This window comes from Argiope bruennichi, chromosome 1 (genome assembly GCF_947563725.1).
Source record: "Argiope bruennichi chromosome 1, qqArgBrue1.1, whole genome shotgun sequence".
NCBI lineage: Eukaryota > Metazoa > Arthropoda > Arachnida > Araneae > Araneidae > Argiope > Argiope bruennichi.
In genome coordinates this window covers 106,918,783-106,934,942 of record NC_079151.1, presented here as the reverse complement: position 1 = coordinate 106,934,942, position 16,160 = coordinate 106,918,783, and the positions used below count along the sequence as shown (strand labels likewise).

The 16,160-nt window shown below is 25.1% G+C and overlaps 1 protein-coding gene across 2 annotated transcripts in view; it reads left to right on the top strand.

Moving 5' to 3' along the window:
- The window catches only part of LOC129962986 (DNA-dependent protein kinase catalytic subunit-like), a 128,591-nt gene that overhangs the window by 44,362 nt on the left and 68,069 nt on the right, over nt 1-16,160 (top strand). For both annotated transcript variants that reach the window (XM_056076991.1, XM_056076998.1), the window contains 12 exons: nt 5,168-5,530; nt 5,783-6,027; nt 6,694-6,829; nt 6,949-7,044; nt 7,369-7,430; nt 9,004-9,106; nt 9,198-9,325; nt 10,280-10,490; nt 12,284-12,459; nt 13,205-13,373; nt 15,092-15,157; nt 15,606-15,794. In XM_056076991.1, the coding sequence (XP_055932966.1) occupies nt 5,168-5,530; nt 5,783-6,027; nt 6,694-6,829; nt 6,949-7,044; nt 7,369-7,430; nt 9,004-9,106; nt 9,198-9,325; nt 10,280-10,490; nt 12,284-12,459; nt 13,205-13,373; nt 15,092-15,157; nt 15,606-15,794 (1,944 nt within the window). The remainder of the gene's footprint in view (nt 1-5,167; nt 5,531-5,782; nt 6,028-6,693; nt 6,830-6,948; nt 7,045-7,368; nt 7,431-9,003; nt 9,107-9,197; nt 9,326-10,279; nt 10,491-12,283; nt 12,460-13,204; nt 13,374-15,091; nt 15,158-15,605; nt 15,795-16,160) is intronic.

The window sequence follows — 16,160 nt, the reverse complement described above, 5'->3', positions numbered from 1 at the left end:
AAAAAATAATCAGATTTTTAATGTAATAACATCAAAGGATATTATCACTTTAAATAATATTTTTTTTCACCACCTTAAAGATTAGAAAAAAAAATGAGCTTTCCAATGATACTTATTTTGCTTGCAGTTTTTTTTTTTAAATCTTAACCAGTCTTGAATACACTTAATAATAATAAAATTGATTATAATATTGATTCTTATTGAAATGAAACTCAAATATGACTCAAATCTTTGAGTCAAATGAGTTTACCACCGCCTTTTTTGCTTTTTAAGTTCTTAAAGTTTAAAATTTTTTATTTTGCCTCTTGCTGGCTTAAAAAAAGTATTTTCTAAAAGCATGGTAACTAACATTTTTAAAAATTTCATTTGAATTTAACTACTGACAGTATCGAATTTCCGACTAGGTAACCGATGAAGGGCGGTGCATGCTAGTAATTTTTTTTTAAATCATTAACTTGGTCATCAAATAAATAATTTTATAAAAACATGCAAATTCTATGAATTATAAAATATAAGACAATATTAACATTTTGATAAACATAATTGGTAAAGTTCCCATTTATTTCATCAAATTCACTTAGCTATTGAACTGTTTATAGATATCAAAAGTTTGAAATGCATTTATGTATGTTAATCAGTCAAATCTATCAAATTCTTGACAGACAGCGCCATAGCTTTGCTCATGTCTGAAGTGGTATCGGTTAATCCTAATACCCAAATTTTGTTTATGGTTTATTGTTTGTCATGATTTTAGTTATACTTCATATTATTTCCAGTTTAGTGAAGGTTTTCTTTTGTTGAAATATGTAAGATATTATTAGTCTTATTCAATGAAAAAATAAAATGGAAAAGAATTTAAATAGTGTGTAAACACATAAAAGTAAGAAAATGGAAAGGTTTATTCAATCTTAAAAAAGCTAGTCTTACATCAATTCCTTAACATTAAAAAAGTGTTGATAATATAAAAGACAGTGAATAGTCAACTTTGATACCAATTACTACAGGAACAAAGCGAAATAGAATCTGAAATATTTAAGACTAAAATTAACGGTGGATCTAAATTTTGTTTAGGAGCCATTTAGAATGTAAGTGAGTTAAATGTTAATAAACCGTTGAAGACTCTTATATTAAGCTAATTGTAGTTAATGGATTCCGAAACTTAAATGTTTCGGAATATATTTCTTTTGGTATACTCTATAGCTTCACAATTTAGAAAATTCTAAGTTTTGGAATCCGTTAATTTCAATTAACTTTTTCTAAACTGTGAAGCTATAGATTATATCAAAAGAAATATACCGAAACATTTAATAGAAATATGACACTTGTTTATCACAGTCAAAACATGTTAATTCCAGTTGCTCTGGATTTGCAAATAAACATATTTTTTAAATAAAGCAAAAATTTTTTTGAATAAATTATGAGTTTGAATAATGTTATATTTGAACTCAAAAGGGTGTAACAACTTCTTGCCAGATAAATTATTTTATGTAGAAAGTAATTCTTTTACTGAAGTTTTTAAAAGGTTTGTAAAACAGTCCAAGAACTGCAGAATGCAAATATAGCACTGAATATTGAAACAACTTTAAAAAAACGAACCTTTATTTTGAGTCGTAATTCTTTGGAGGAAAAAAGTTAATTCCCTAAATGTATAAAAAAAGTTCAAAATTGTCACAATGCTTTTAAACATATTGTTCATGTAATAAATTTAATAAAATAATAAAATTTCTTTATGTTAGAAATTTAGTATTTTGAGGCAAAAGCGAACACGAATTTTTCAGATAATTTACAAAGGAATTTTTTTTAGAAATTATCGATTTATTTTCATGCTTTGATGACTTAAAAAAATTACATAGAAAAACTTGAAATCCAGTTTAAATCTGTTATTTATCTAAAGCAACACTTGTAGAATTCTTAGAGCTTGGATATAAAAAAATGATAGATAAAATAATCTTGGAACTAAAACATATTATTTCATAATTATTTATTCTACTTTGCTCATTTAGATCAATTAATTTTTGTAGTTCGATATATTTTATTTAATGTAGATCTTGTAGCAAAATTTATTAAATTCATGTAATTAAGTAAATCATTCAATAATCAAAATGAAGAATTTAGACACTTTTTCAATTGAAGATATTAGAGGTCAGTATTACAATAATTCTAATATAATGTATGGTAAATAATGAGTTTCAATCTTTGATTAGAAATAAAAATCCAATGGCTGAATGCATCTCTTGTTCAGTGCATACATTGAATTTGGTTAATATACTTACAACCAATTCTTGTTTCCAAATAACTGAACTATTTATGTATATTCAACATTGCACTTGGAAATCCAGGTCAAATCTGTTATCTAAAACAACACTTTGAGAAATTTATGTAATTAAGTAAATCATTCAGTAATCAAAATGAAGAATTTAGACACTTTTTCAATTGTCTGTTGTCACATTTTTTGACAACACAAACTTTTAGATGACAAATCATTGCGGGGGTGAGGGGTGTTAAAGAAAAGGAAATAAATTTCCCATAATCTGTTGTAATAATTAAATACTTTTATTTTTATCTAAAATAATAATTATCGACTATTTATATTTAATGTTTACAAGAAATTTTTTATTGATCAGTCTTTTTTTTTGATGATATACATATTTAGTAAAAAAAATATTTTAAATGTAAATAAGATAAACAAATAACTTAAATCATTAACTATTTATTAAATTTAAGAAAATGTTGGAATGTAAAGCTAAATTTATTAATTTATTTACAGATGAAATCTCATAATGTGCACTATTTAGGCTGCAAAATATTTAAATTCCAACACTGACAACAGAGTTGCATTCTTAACTTCATGAATTTCTTTCCATTAGTAATTAAAAATCAGGAATTGTTAAATCCATTTCATTTCTTTGTTAAAGTGTTTAATCTTATTTTCCTATAATTTTTAAAAAGTAAAATATGATTTTTAAAATTTTTATTCATTTATTTTTGTATGTGGGTCAAAAAGAAGATTTTTTTTAATGAAATTTTGAAAATGTTAATTGCTGAAAAAAGAGTAATTTATTTTTAATTTTCCCCTTGTCTCCTTCTGGCTTCTCTTAAAAAATAAATAGCCATTTTATTTTTAAAAAAATAAAGAGCCGTTTATTTTAAAAAAGTGATAAACAATGAGATAATTTTTTACAGCCTGATCATTTCTAAATGCCACTATTCTTTTCCGTTAAAGAATTTAATCTAAAAAATTGCAGTTAGACATTCAGAATTCAATTAAAGTATCACTCTGCTCTATCGTCAAATTCATGGCAAATTTGCCAAATTTTATGATGGTATAAAAGTTTTAACTCTTAGCTTTTTAAGGTTGTGAATAAAATTTTCTACATTGCTAAATGTGATGAATTAAGGCAGGAGAATATTTACATTGTTCATCCTGGACATGGCAAATCTTATTGGGTGCTGTTTCTATCAAAACCAAATACAACTAATTTAATGATTAATTACATCTCCTTAACATATAGTCTATGAATTTAAAATTTGATAGGCAGTTATGTGACAATTATGGAAAAGACCAGAATATATTACAGATATATTATAGATATTTGATATTAATATCTACTATTTGTTTATAGATTTTAAAATAGCTTATGGCTCAGTAAACAAAAAATTGCTTACAGAGTCAATGAGAAAATTTATTATACCTGAAAAACTGGTCACTATTACTTTAATTGTAATTAATTGGTCTTTTTAAGTAATAGTGACCATTTGATCAAATTAGTCACTATTACCTTAAGAGAAATTAAACTGAGAGCCGAAATTCAGAACAACCTGTCAGAACCTATCGTTAATTTAAATTGCACCAGACAGGGAGATGCACTGGCTCCTCTTCTGTTCAGTCTTGCTCTTCACAAGATTGTAAAAGAATCTAACATTATTTCTAGAGGAACAATTTTTAATACATCTGTGCAGTATTTTGCATTTTCCCATGATATTGGTATTGATGCTGGTACCTCGGAAGCACTTAAATTAGCCTTCCCTTCTTTGGAAACTGAACAAGTAAGATGCATCTGATAAGTAATCAGAATAGAACCAAATATATGACATGCACTAGTTTTAATAATTCGTATTTCGAAGAGAATATAGGTTTGGAACTGTCAATAGTTTCGAATATTTACGCTCTGGAATAAAGACGCGGAACAACATAACGGCAGAGATTCGCAATGAAATTACATCTCTAATAGATGTTTTTATTACAAAAACATTTATAATCTAATTTTGTCTGCTGAAAAACCAAATTACTCCTTTAAAAAACTTTGATTAGGCAATGATAGAAAGTTAAAGAGACTTATCTGTATCTGAAAAAGGAATTTTAAAACGCATATTTGGCGGAATTAAATGTGATAATTATTGGAGAAGAACCAACTCAGAAATTTGCACACCGTTTAACGAGTTAGATATTATTAAATTGGCAAGATAATAAGATTGGATGACAATTGAGCCACGAGAAACATCTTTTCGGCTTAACATTTGGTTCCCGAAAAATAGGGTGGCCAAATCTTATATGGATTGACTGTCTTGAAAAAAACTTCAAAACTATTAAGGTGATCCTTAGCCAAGAGCTGGGCGGCATGGAATGAAATTCTGTGGAAGGCCAGGATTTATCTGAGACTGTCGTACCAGTGAAGAAGGCGGTTATGTATCAAAGGAAGGATGCTTATGAAGAAAAGAATTTTAGAAGAAAGGTGTTCAATGTAAAAAAATTTAAATTAAAAAAATGAAAAGTGTTTATTTTTTGTAGCGATTTCTCACTACATAGTCTTATAGAGAGATAAAAGTAAAACTTCGGAAAATGCCAACATCGACAGCGAAATTTATAATTGTTAAGTATTGATTATATGTAATATTACAAACTTTTTCTAGATATCGCATTAATTTTTTTATGAGATAAAATGTAACTTTTCCTAATAACTTTCATTTTGCTAGTAACTTTCGGTTATTTATATATTGAATATATTCTTACTTTATTCGATACATTATTTAGAAATTATAATAGATAAAATTATGTTCTATTCAATCCAATGTTTGACTGAGTTATAAAAAAAGTTTAATTTTTATATTTTAAATTGTAAAAAGTGAATTTGCTTATTTGATTAACATTTTAATATCTTTTTTTTAGGTCGCAGCTGTAATTAAAAAGTTTAGTATAAAATCTGATTTTCGGAAGTTTTGTTTGGAATTTTTGAAGCGAAAAGACAAGTACAATCTTCTGAATTTTTTGCCTATCAGTTTGCATAGCTCCAGTCACAACCATATGCAAATAATGCAGCTTTTAAAAGGTTATGAAATTTTAATAACAAATGGATTTGAAGCTTCAGAAATTTTCTCAGATACACATGAAATGATTTCAAATCTTCTTGAATCAGTATGGAATGATTCTGTTGAAACAAATGTAACCAGCTTGAAAAAGAAAGCATTGCCTCCTGTTGCTTTTAGATTAGCAGAGACAATCTTATCAATTTCATATAATCTAGGATTAAAAGTAAGTTTTGATTTTGTTGATCCAGTTAAAAATTTTAAAACTTCTCAGTAAAATTATATTGGTAATTGATAATTTTCAGAATTATATTGATGTTTGCATATAATTGATTATTCTTTATTTGTAAAATATATTAAATACATCAGTTGATATATTCTCTTATTGTTTTTCATTTAAGTGATTGATCTTTTCCCTCACAATTTAATATACATTTTCATTTTCTATTAATTATTTCATTATTAATATTTTCTTCAGGTTGATGAATTGGCTTTAAGGCTTTTAAATACTCCTGGGCAGTCTAAGGATTCAAATGTACTTCCAGGAAAAGGATTATTTATTTTCAATATATTTGCTGACAGTATCTGTACATTTGTTGCACAAACTCCTGACATTTTTGTGAAAACTCTTGTAAATTCTCTGAATAAGACTGGATTCACCGAAATTTCTATTCTTCTTAAATTCATAGATTTTGTAGCTTGTACAAGAGTCCTGAGAAAGAAGTGAGTCCTTGTTTTTTTAATGTTTTTCTTTATTTATAAATTAAAATTTCATTTTTTTAACTTCATTTCTGTTAGTTATTTGATTATTGTTAACTAGTTAAGCTACCATCCTAATCTCTGAGCCCCACCCCCTCCTCATTGTTTTTTCAAATTTGATGCTTCTTAAAATGCTGTCGCAACTTTCTTAAAATTATAAATAAATCTGTGTATTTTCTTAACTTTTTCTTCTAAATTTTCTCTCCTTTTCTATTTTTTACCCAATATTTTTAAATATGTGTCAGAAATTTTTTTAAAGCTTGTCAAAATCTTTCTATCTAATGCATAAAAATTGAAAAAAAGAATGAATATTTGTCTTATAATTTGAAAACAATATTTGTCTTGTAGTTAAATATAATCTTTAAATCAAGAGAAGGATTGAAAAATAAAACAAATTGTGTTAAACTTCTTAAAATCGAATAATATAAATTTTTTTGAATTTAAAATTGTTACAAATTGATATTTGGACTAAAAAAATGGTTTCATTGAAATGTTTCTATATAACTATTTTTATCAAGGTTTCAGTCATAAAAGTGAACAAATTAATGATATCTTAATTAAGTAGACCTTCAATGCAATTGTTTTATGCTATAAAGAAGCCTTTTATTGAAATCCTATTTTGTTATTTAGCTATGGTAAAGATGTCATAAGAGCTTATTTGCTATACTGGAATGATATCAAAAAGTGGTGGGAGTGCCATCCAGATATTGATAGTAAATATTCTGTATTGTCAATTATGACAAAGATGTTACTGATTGATTCAGATGTAAGTATAGTTAAATTTTCTGCAACATTATTTATTAAAATGAATTATTTGTATTTGAGAACATTTCATTATTTTTAAAAATAAAAGCAAGTATATGTGTTATGTGATTGTATTTATAGGTTGCTGTCAACAAAACTGGATTTTATTCCATGTCCCTTTTTTCTACCTATATACATTTACTTAAGGAACTGAGTTTTCATGAATTGAGTTTTATTGTAAGTATATTTAACTTGTTTTTACTTTACATATATTATATATATATATAGGTTATTTTAAAGTGAGACATGTTCAGAAGTTAGATAATATTGCTAGATTTTTAAGATATTAGAAATAGCTATGTAGAGATGTATTTTTCCCGATTAAAAGTGGATAGAAAGATAAACTTAAAATATTTTTACCAGATAGTTTTACAATTTTTATAAGAAGAGCCAAAGAATCTTCTGAAATGTAAATTAGTAAAATAATTTAAAATTATTTCTTGCCCCACTATAGTAGAAAAATCCATTAAAATGTTTTTGGTAATTTTTTGTTTATTTTAGAACTCTGCCTTAGAACTTCTACCATTCTTTATAGAAGATCCTGTTGATACAGATACTTTGAAGTAAATTTATTCTTCATTTTATGAATTTGTTATTAAGTATATAGTGGTGTGTTGTAGTTTTCTAAAGAACTACCCGGTTTTAAATACAATATTTTTAATCTTCACAAACACAGCTACATTATAAAATTCAAAAACCCTTATCTACTACATACACACATAGAAAATTAGGTTAAAGAAAACAGTATGGTAGAGAGATTCGACCGTTTCCAGCCGAAAGCATTCGGCGTTAGCGCACGGATTGCATATAGGGAAAAAGTCGACCTCAGGATGCAGGTCTCCCGTTCAACTGCTTGTCTTCTGTAAAACGCCACAAGGGGGAGCTTTCAACTCAAGGGGAAAAAGAGGTGCTACCAGTATAAATATTTATTTTGAATGTATGATAAAAAGCTAAATGTTGTTTATGAACTAATATTAACCTTAAATATTTATTCATATCATTATTTTTTCATCTTCTTTTGATGAAATGGAAATGCATCTTTACTGTTAAATTTCTTCTTTTTTTCTTTATTGTCACATTCAATTCATTGTAATTTTATTGTAAAATTTGAAAATTTTATTGCATTTTTTTTCTTAAAAACTTATTGTTTGTACTAATTTAAAAATATTCTGACAAAAAATGTTTTTATATGAAAATACATAAAATGATTTCAAATAATTGTTTAATTTTAACAGAATAATTATTGCTTTGGAGCATAATTTATTTAATTTATTGGTATCTTGAATCTCTGAGATGTAATAACCTAATAGAAAGGTCTCAGCTTCAGGCGTGAAGGATTCTACTAAAGATTCACCATGTATATGGATATAATTCATGCCAAATTTGACCCCTTAGACATCTTTTTGCTGTAATGCAGAAGTCTGGAGAAAGTGTGCCAGTTCAATTTTGTCCTCATTAGCTGACAATAGTTCAAAATTATCCTCCTGTTACTTTAATAGAAGTAAACTATATTAAACTACTAAAAGTATAGTCATTAAACTACTAGAATTTCAGTATTTTATCAAAATTATTTTATATTAATAAGGATTTTCATGTGCTTAACTGCATATCCTTTATGGCATTTGGATCTGATTGCAACTATTTGGTAAACATTTTGTAACTTAAAATATTATGTAAATTAAGCAAAGATTTCAAATATGAAGTTTTGAAACCACGTTTTAAAATTATTTCACTTTTGTATAATATCAGAAATATTTTATAACATCTCACAACAATTAAATAAAAAACATATTATAATTTATTTTTATATTTTGTAATTCAATTCCTATGTTTCCAACTTTTTGATTTTCATTATAAGTGCATGATGTTGCTTCTGAAATGTAATTAATCACATAAATTCACAGAATTATTTTTATTATGTATTAGCATTATATATATGTGTGTGTGAAATATATATAATTTTAAAAGGCACATTTAAATTTATTATCTCTTAAGGGCTGTAATTTTTTTATATAAATTTTAGATTCATATTTTATTCATAGAATATTCAATCAGTTTATCCCATTTTTTAAATTTTTTTATAGATTTCTATATGTTTTGTTGATCCTACTATTGCTAATACATATTTTTCAATAGGTTATGTATTGAAGAAATCAGGGCAGTTTATTTTCCATTACAAAGTACTGAATTACAAATTGGTAGTTCTGCTTATCACACATATATTTCTGCTCTTAAAAAAGTAAAGAATTATCTATGTTAAAAAATTTCTGTTTAATTTAATATTTTAAAAATACTCTAAATATATATTTCATGGAATTTCTTTCTTTCAGTTATTATCTGCTCTTTCGCTCACTGGATGCGATTTTCTTCTTCAATTTTTGACAATATTCTTTTGCAAAGAAAATAATCATCCTTTGGAGGATGAATTTCAAAGAAGTATTGTTCGAATGATTAGGAGGTTAGTAATTGATTTATTTAGAAATATTAATATGCTTTGTATGATCTTTTTTTATATATTTCAAAACCATAGTATCTTGTAATTTTTCTGAAAATTGTTTGCATATTATTTTAAATTAAAAATATTTTTTCTAGACATATGCTAACAATTCTCATTTAAAAGTATATTAGTAAATTTGGGCATATGAAATTCTGTGATTCAAAATTGTTTTGATTTTCCCTTTTATCAATCTAAGCTTTAAGGAAATGTTTAGCAATTCCAAAAAACCTGATATTGTTTTTCTTATTTTGCAAAAAATGGTGTCTTAATAATAATAAAAAAATTGCTAAATTGCATGATAAAAATATTCAATAAAAAAAGTTATCCCAAATTCGCTTTAAACACTTTTTTTTTCATTTGGCATACCTTAGTTTACTTTTTAATATGAAATTTAAATTAATTTTTTTAAACATTTCTTCGATATTTTTCATTTGTTTGTTTATGAATATTTTGTTAACTTTGTTATATATATATATATATATATATATATATATATATATATATATATATATATATATAATGTTGATTATTGCATAACACTAAATAGTAGTAAAATTTTCCAAGAATATAAGGCATTCAAATTCCAATGTGCTAGAAATGGCACATGATTAAGACTTAGTTCTTCCTGCTCATTATTATCTATTTCAGTTCTAAATATCTTTATTACTTATCTGCTCATTATTATCTATTTCTGGCCTAAATATCTTTTTGTTTATTTGAGACAGAGTTGTATCTATATATGGAATAAGTTACAATCAGTCAAAAAAGAAATCTTGAACAATGATATTTGGTGTCTTTATTTTGTTGAACAATGATATTGGATGATTCCATTTTGTATGAATTATCCTTTTCTTAAATGTTAAATATGCATATATTTCTGATAACATTATTATTTATTTTTGTTTTTGCTTTTAGAAAAGACCCTTGCCATCATCAAAAATTTGCTGATATAATTGTTAAAATGCTTTTACTGAATTCACAGAAACTGGATTCAGAAGTGATTCTTACAGTAGTTGACAAAGTCTTGCTTGTCATTCTACTGAATATTGATATTACTCCTCTTATAAACTTCTTTTCATCAAATATTAAGGCTCTGATGAATAATATAAAAGAAAATATTGCACTTGTAAGTATTACAGTCAAAAGAAAAATGTTGAATTAAATTTGCTTAAAGTTTTGGTGTACTTAACATATTTGCTTTCTTTTATATATATATTGCTTATTACATTAGTTTATATGAATTCTAATAATGAGTATCCATGTATTCACTATTTATATTAAATATCATCACTGAAATATTGTATGATTAATTAATTTTCATTCTCATTAGTTTAAAGGTGTGAAATACATTCATTAAATGTATAATTTTTTATAATATTTAGTTGTTTTCTTCTAAAATGTAATACTTAGTGGCATAATTTACTTGCAATGTAGTAAACAATTTTAAAATTTAAAATATTGCTTGTTATTAAATTTTGTACATATAATTTCAAAGAGAAGCTTAAATATGGGGATTAGAAGCTACTGTTTTAATAAGCAGGTTCAATTATTAGTTGTAGATATGTTGGCCACATTTCTGACATGGGGCATATTTCTTTCAGGAGAGGTTAATGCATTTTCTATTGATTACCATATTGTAATTAATCATACCATGAGTATTATTATTGTTGCTATCCTATCATTCATAATTTGATCATCTAGACAGAGCACAGGCATATTTTTTATAGTTAATAGACCATAAAAATCGTTTTTTTAAAAAGAATTTTATTTCAAAATTGTGCTATTAAAAACAAATGCCTTTAACATTTAATTTTTTGTATGAAGTATTGACATTGAGTTACATTAATTCTATTTCTTTCAAAGATTTCAAAAGATATTAATTTAAATTTCTAAATTATCTTCTTAGCATAATGATTACTCTTTCCTTCCAATCATCTCCATTAGGATCTAAAATATGCTTATTTTATGTCTGCTTTTACAATGGAATTCATTTTAAGAATCAAAAAATTTCAAAACATTGTTTCACTGTAAATCGTTTTCAAAATAAAATATAATAAGCAATACTATTTCATTCTCATTGAGTTTTCGAAATCTTTAATAAAGAAACAAGGGACAATTATTTGGTTACATCTTTGATATTCTATTAACGTAAATGTTATATTTTACCATCAGGTCTAAAAAGAAAATTTCAACTTCTGCACCCTCTCTAAAAATAAGACTCTCTTCTGACCTAAAACTCTCTGTGTATTTTATTGTTTTTCACTTAAATATATTTAAATGTATAATTATATCATACTATCATGAATTGATGAAAGTTTCCACTCTCTTGCAATGTTTGGAGGAAGGGGTTTCTGATATCTGTTTTTCATTTTATTGTTGATCATTATAGTGATAGTTTTGGGAAATAATTTGTCATTGTAAGTTCTTTTATTTATATAGAGTAAATAGTTCCTTGTAAAAAATTTCTGCTTTAGCAAAATTAATTAAATTTACTTTTATTGTAATAAATGTAGATATGAAGATTGCTTATTAGAACAATCACTCTTCTGTGGGAAAAATTGTAGTTTGTAAACAAGAAAATATATTTTACCGAGTAATATATATATTTTGAGTATAATTATTTGTAGATATTCATTAAGGAAACTTTTATATATAGGTAATCTAAATTTATTCTTCATGATTAAGTTATAATTGTTTATTACTTATAGAATAAAAATCAAATGAAACAAAACAAATTGAAACAGAATAGCAGTTTTATTTATAATATTTTTTTCAGAGTTTTTACTCAAAATTGTGACATCCATCATTTATAGCTTTAATACAATATCAAAATAAGAAATTCCTGTAGTACATTAAATCAATTCAAGCATTGTTCTTCAATACATAAAGCTTAATTTAATTTCTGATTTTTTTTCTTAGGTTACTCCTGCAAAAGACATTTTCTTAGCCAAAAAAATTGTTTGCTATAAACTCCTGGAACTGATGTACCAAAATCTTTCTAAAGATGTTCTTCACACTAAAGATTCCCAAATTGTTGAATCATTTCTTGGGCAAAAACCAAATCAAGGAAATGAACTCAGTTCTGAAATTATCAAGTAATATTCTTTTTTTTTCTTATTATATATTTATTGGTATTCATTGAATTAGTCGTGAATATTAACATTTTTATTTCAATTAAGATGTTTAGTTTATTGTTTCATTATATATATTATCTTTAGTAAAATCTGTAATTTTCTTGGTCTATTATGATAGTTTTCATAACAAATTTCTTGTTTTCTCCATTTATAAGTATTTAATTATTTTTTAAAAGAGAAATTCATTTAAAAGAAATACCATAACATTTTAATTGAGTTGTTTTTCTTATCTCATTATAAGTCTAAATTTTAAATTTAATTTTAAAGTTTCAGTTTGTTATAATTTTTTTTGGCAATAATGTGATAATTATCTATTTTTTTAAATAGTGACTTTTAATAAGGATTTTTTAAGTTTGTTGAGTTCCTTGTGGATTGCATATTTTCTGAAGGAAATATTTCATGTTTAATAAATTTTTCTTTTCCTTTTTTGTCTTCCTTTTGTCCTTTTCTAATCTATACAAAGAGATTTTGCTTTTTACCCTATTATGATCAATTCTGGCATGATGTGGGGGAAATTATCACATTTTTTTTATATTAGCATTATATATTTCTGAAGCTCTATTAGAAAAGTTTTAACTGCTTGATTGTTCATCCAAGATTTTTTAAAGTGTATTGAAAATTTGATAGAATTAGCATTTTAAAACTGATTACTGATGTCTAATCTTATCTTTCATGTTTATTGACAAAAGATGCTACTTATTAATAGGTTGTCTTTGGAATTTAAACGTATAAGCTGTGAAATGGAGCCTGAATATAAAGAATTACTGAGAAAATTAAATTGTGCCAAATATAACACCCTTATGGCAGTTGTATCATGCACTCAAAATGAGTTAAAATTTTACAATGCTTTTCTGTTCAAAGAAAACCCTGTGAAAGTAAGAATGATTTGTTTGTTATAACACTGTTTAACTTTTATTAACATTTTCTTTGTGTTTATTGAGTGATGGATTTAAAAAATAATTAAATTGCATTGTGTATGTAAAAAATGGCCTATACTTTTTCTTTCTAAATGAATGTTTACTAAACTTTTTACAGTGTGTCTTGTATGGAATCTTTTCTATTATTGTGGACATTTGATTTTTGTCTGCATTTTTTCCTTTGCACTAGTGCATTAGATTAGTATATTTAGTATTTTAACATTTAAATGACTGTACAATATTAGGTTATGTGTTATTAACATAATTTCTATTTTATTTTGTTTTCTACTCCCAGGCTTGGACTACTGGATAGTCACTGTTTGAAAAGACTGTGTTTAATTTCAGTTAAATCATTTCTATATAATTTTATTCAGACTCCTTAAGGGAAATATTTTTGAGTATAAAATTATGATAGATATTTAAATAATGGTATTTCAATAGCTTTACATTTGTTCTCATATTGTCTTCTTTTTCTTGGATTAAAGTCACAAGACATCATAGTACTGTTAAGAACAGAATGCCAATTAATCTATCAGTTAATTGTGTATTGCCTTTGATGATACTGTAATTTCTATTTTTTTTTTATTCTTCATGCAAATTGGCTTTATAATAAATAGAATATTTAATATTTGAAAATTTCAGCAAATCATATGATCATATATATAATGAAACAGTCAAATGGTTTTAATTTCATTGAAACAATGAAAATGATGTTGAAAATGTTAAAAAAAATGTCGAAATTCAAGGGGGAAAATTTCATTATCAATAAATTAATATCATTAAAAAGTAATTTTTTTTTAAGTTTTAAAATTTTGTAGAAATAATTTTTGTGCTATCATATTTTTGTAAGCTATTGCAAAAAAATCTTTAAAAGTACAATTAATTTAACATCAGAAATATAATTAAACCTAAAAAAAAACCTTCTTAGTGAGCATTTACTACTGGAGAGGTAACTATATGTTAAATTTGGTAACTTTAAGTCAAATGGTCAAGGGTTTTAATCAGTAGTGACACATTCTCCATTATTAATAAATTTCATGTTATGACAAATAGTTCAGTGATAAATATTACAATATTCCATCCCAAAATAAAATAAAATAATTAATTGCTGCATATAAATATCCATGCATAAGTGAATAAAAACTTATTTTATTGGATAGATGTAACTATTCAGCTATTGTATACATAAATTGGTCTGAGCCAGAATCTCTGATTGGTTTAGATTAGGCTGCTTGAAAGATTGATTTATTTTTTATTTAAGTACAGCCATTCAAATATTTTTCTTTACGAGACAAGCCTTTGAACATATTTTTCGCATCAATATATATAATTTATTTTTCATCACAATTTTTTTCAGATTTAAAAATGATTACATGAAAAAAGTGAAATTGACCTGGCTGTTTGATATAATCAGACTATAAATATATTACACTTTATTCTAAAGAAGAAGGAAAATTTTAGCCTTTGATCCTACATTTAAAGACCACACACACATGCGTGTACACACTCACATGCACACTTTTATAGTATAAATTCTACTTATCGTGTAAAGTTATTTATTAGTTAATTTCATTAAGTATCAATGTAAGAATAGAGAAATTAAGTAAGTAAGAATAGAGAAAAGCTTTGTAGATTATAATATTGTATTACATGTTTCTTCAACTTTTATTTTTTAGAATGAACGTATATGGGAGAGAATTGTAGATGGTGAAAACAAACCAACATTTGAAATGGAGATAGATGTGGGTATCTTTTCTTCCCTCTTTTCATTTTACCCCCATTCTTTATTTGCTGCCTTTCTATTATAACTAACAAAGTGTTGCATAATTTATTTGATATCTATAGTATTTTTACAATAATTGTATCTTCTTCTGCAAGTTATAATAATTTTATATGACCACATCTTTATTCTTTTAATATTTTATATAATGACACCCTTTTTTGTATTTTTCAGTGTTTGATATAGCCATACTCGACAGTATTTTAAATATCGTCTTTGAAAACTTAATTTAGTTCCAACTAAAAATCATTTTCAGAATAAAGTTCCTTAAAAAAAAAAAAAAAAAAAAAAAAAAACAACTCTCTGAGATTGTTTTTTTGTTTGCTGTTTAGCTTTTGGAGTGGTATTTTAATGTTTCTGTTCATTGATAATAAATATATATATATATATTATTTTTACTCGTTTCTTAGCCTTCTATTTCTCGAAAGAAAAAGTTTGTAGCTATTCGACACAATATTAGAAATAAATCTCTGGAAAACGATGCTGAAACTGATTCCTCTGATGTACCTTCTTCATTAAATTTATTTGGTTCAGAAGATCTTGCTCTTAGCAGTTTAGCTGAGGATGTTAGCAAGTTTGTTTTTTCAACAAATGAACCGGTAGGTATTGTACTTTTCCTATTCAAAAATTTAAATATATGGGTTTATTTCTGTATTAATTGCAAAATGGTTGGACTCAACATTTGGTGAAGATTTATTGCTATACCTCTGAACAATGTCTTTTGAGACTTGTTGTGTTATTCAAACAGCAATAAAATGCTTAAGGTGCATATAAATATTTGAAAGTTTACTGTTCGCATATTTTCTATGTGACATGTTTTTTGTTATATATTTTAATAATTTTTAGATTTAGTTGATTAAATTTTCAGATGTTTTTGATGGCTGTTGATAAGGTGTTTGAACTACTTTATTTTTATTATATACTTTATAACCCCCCCCTTATATTATCTTTATAAAAAAAAGAAG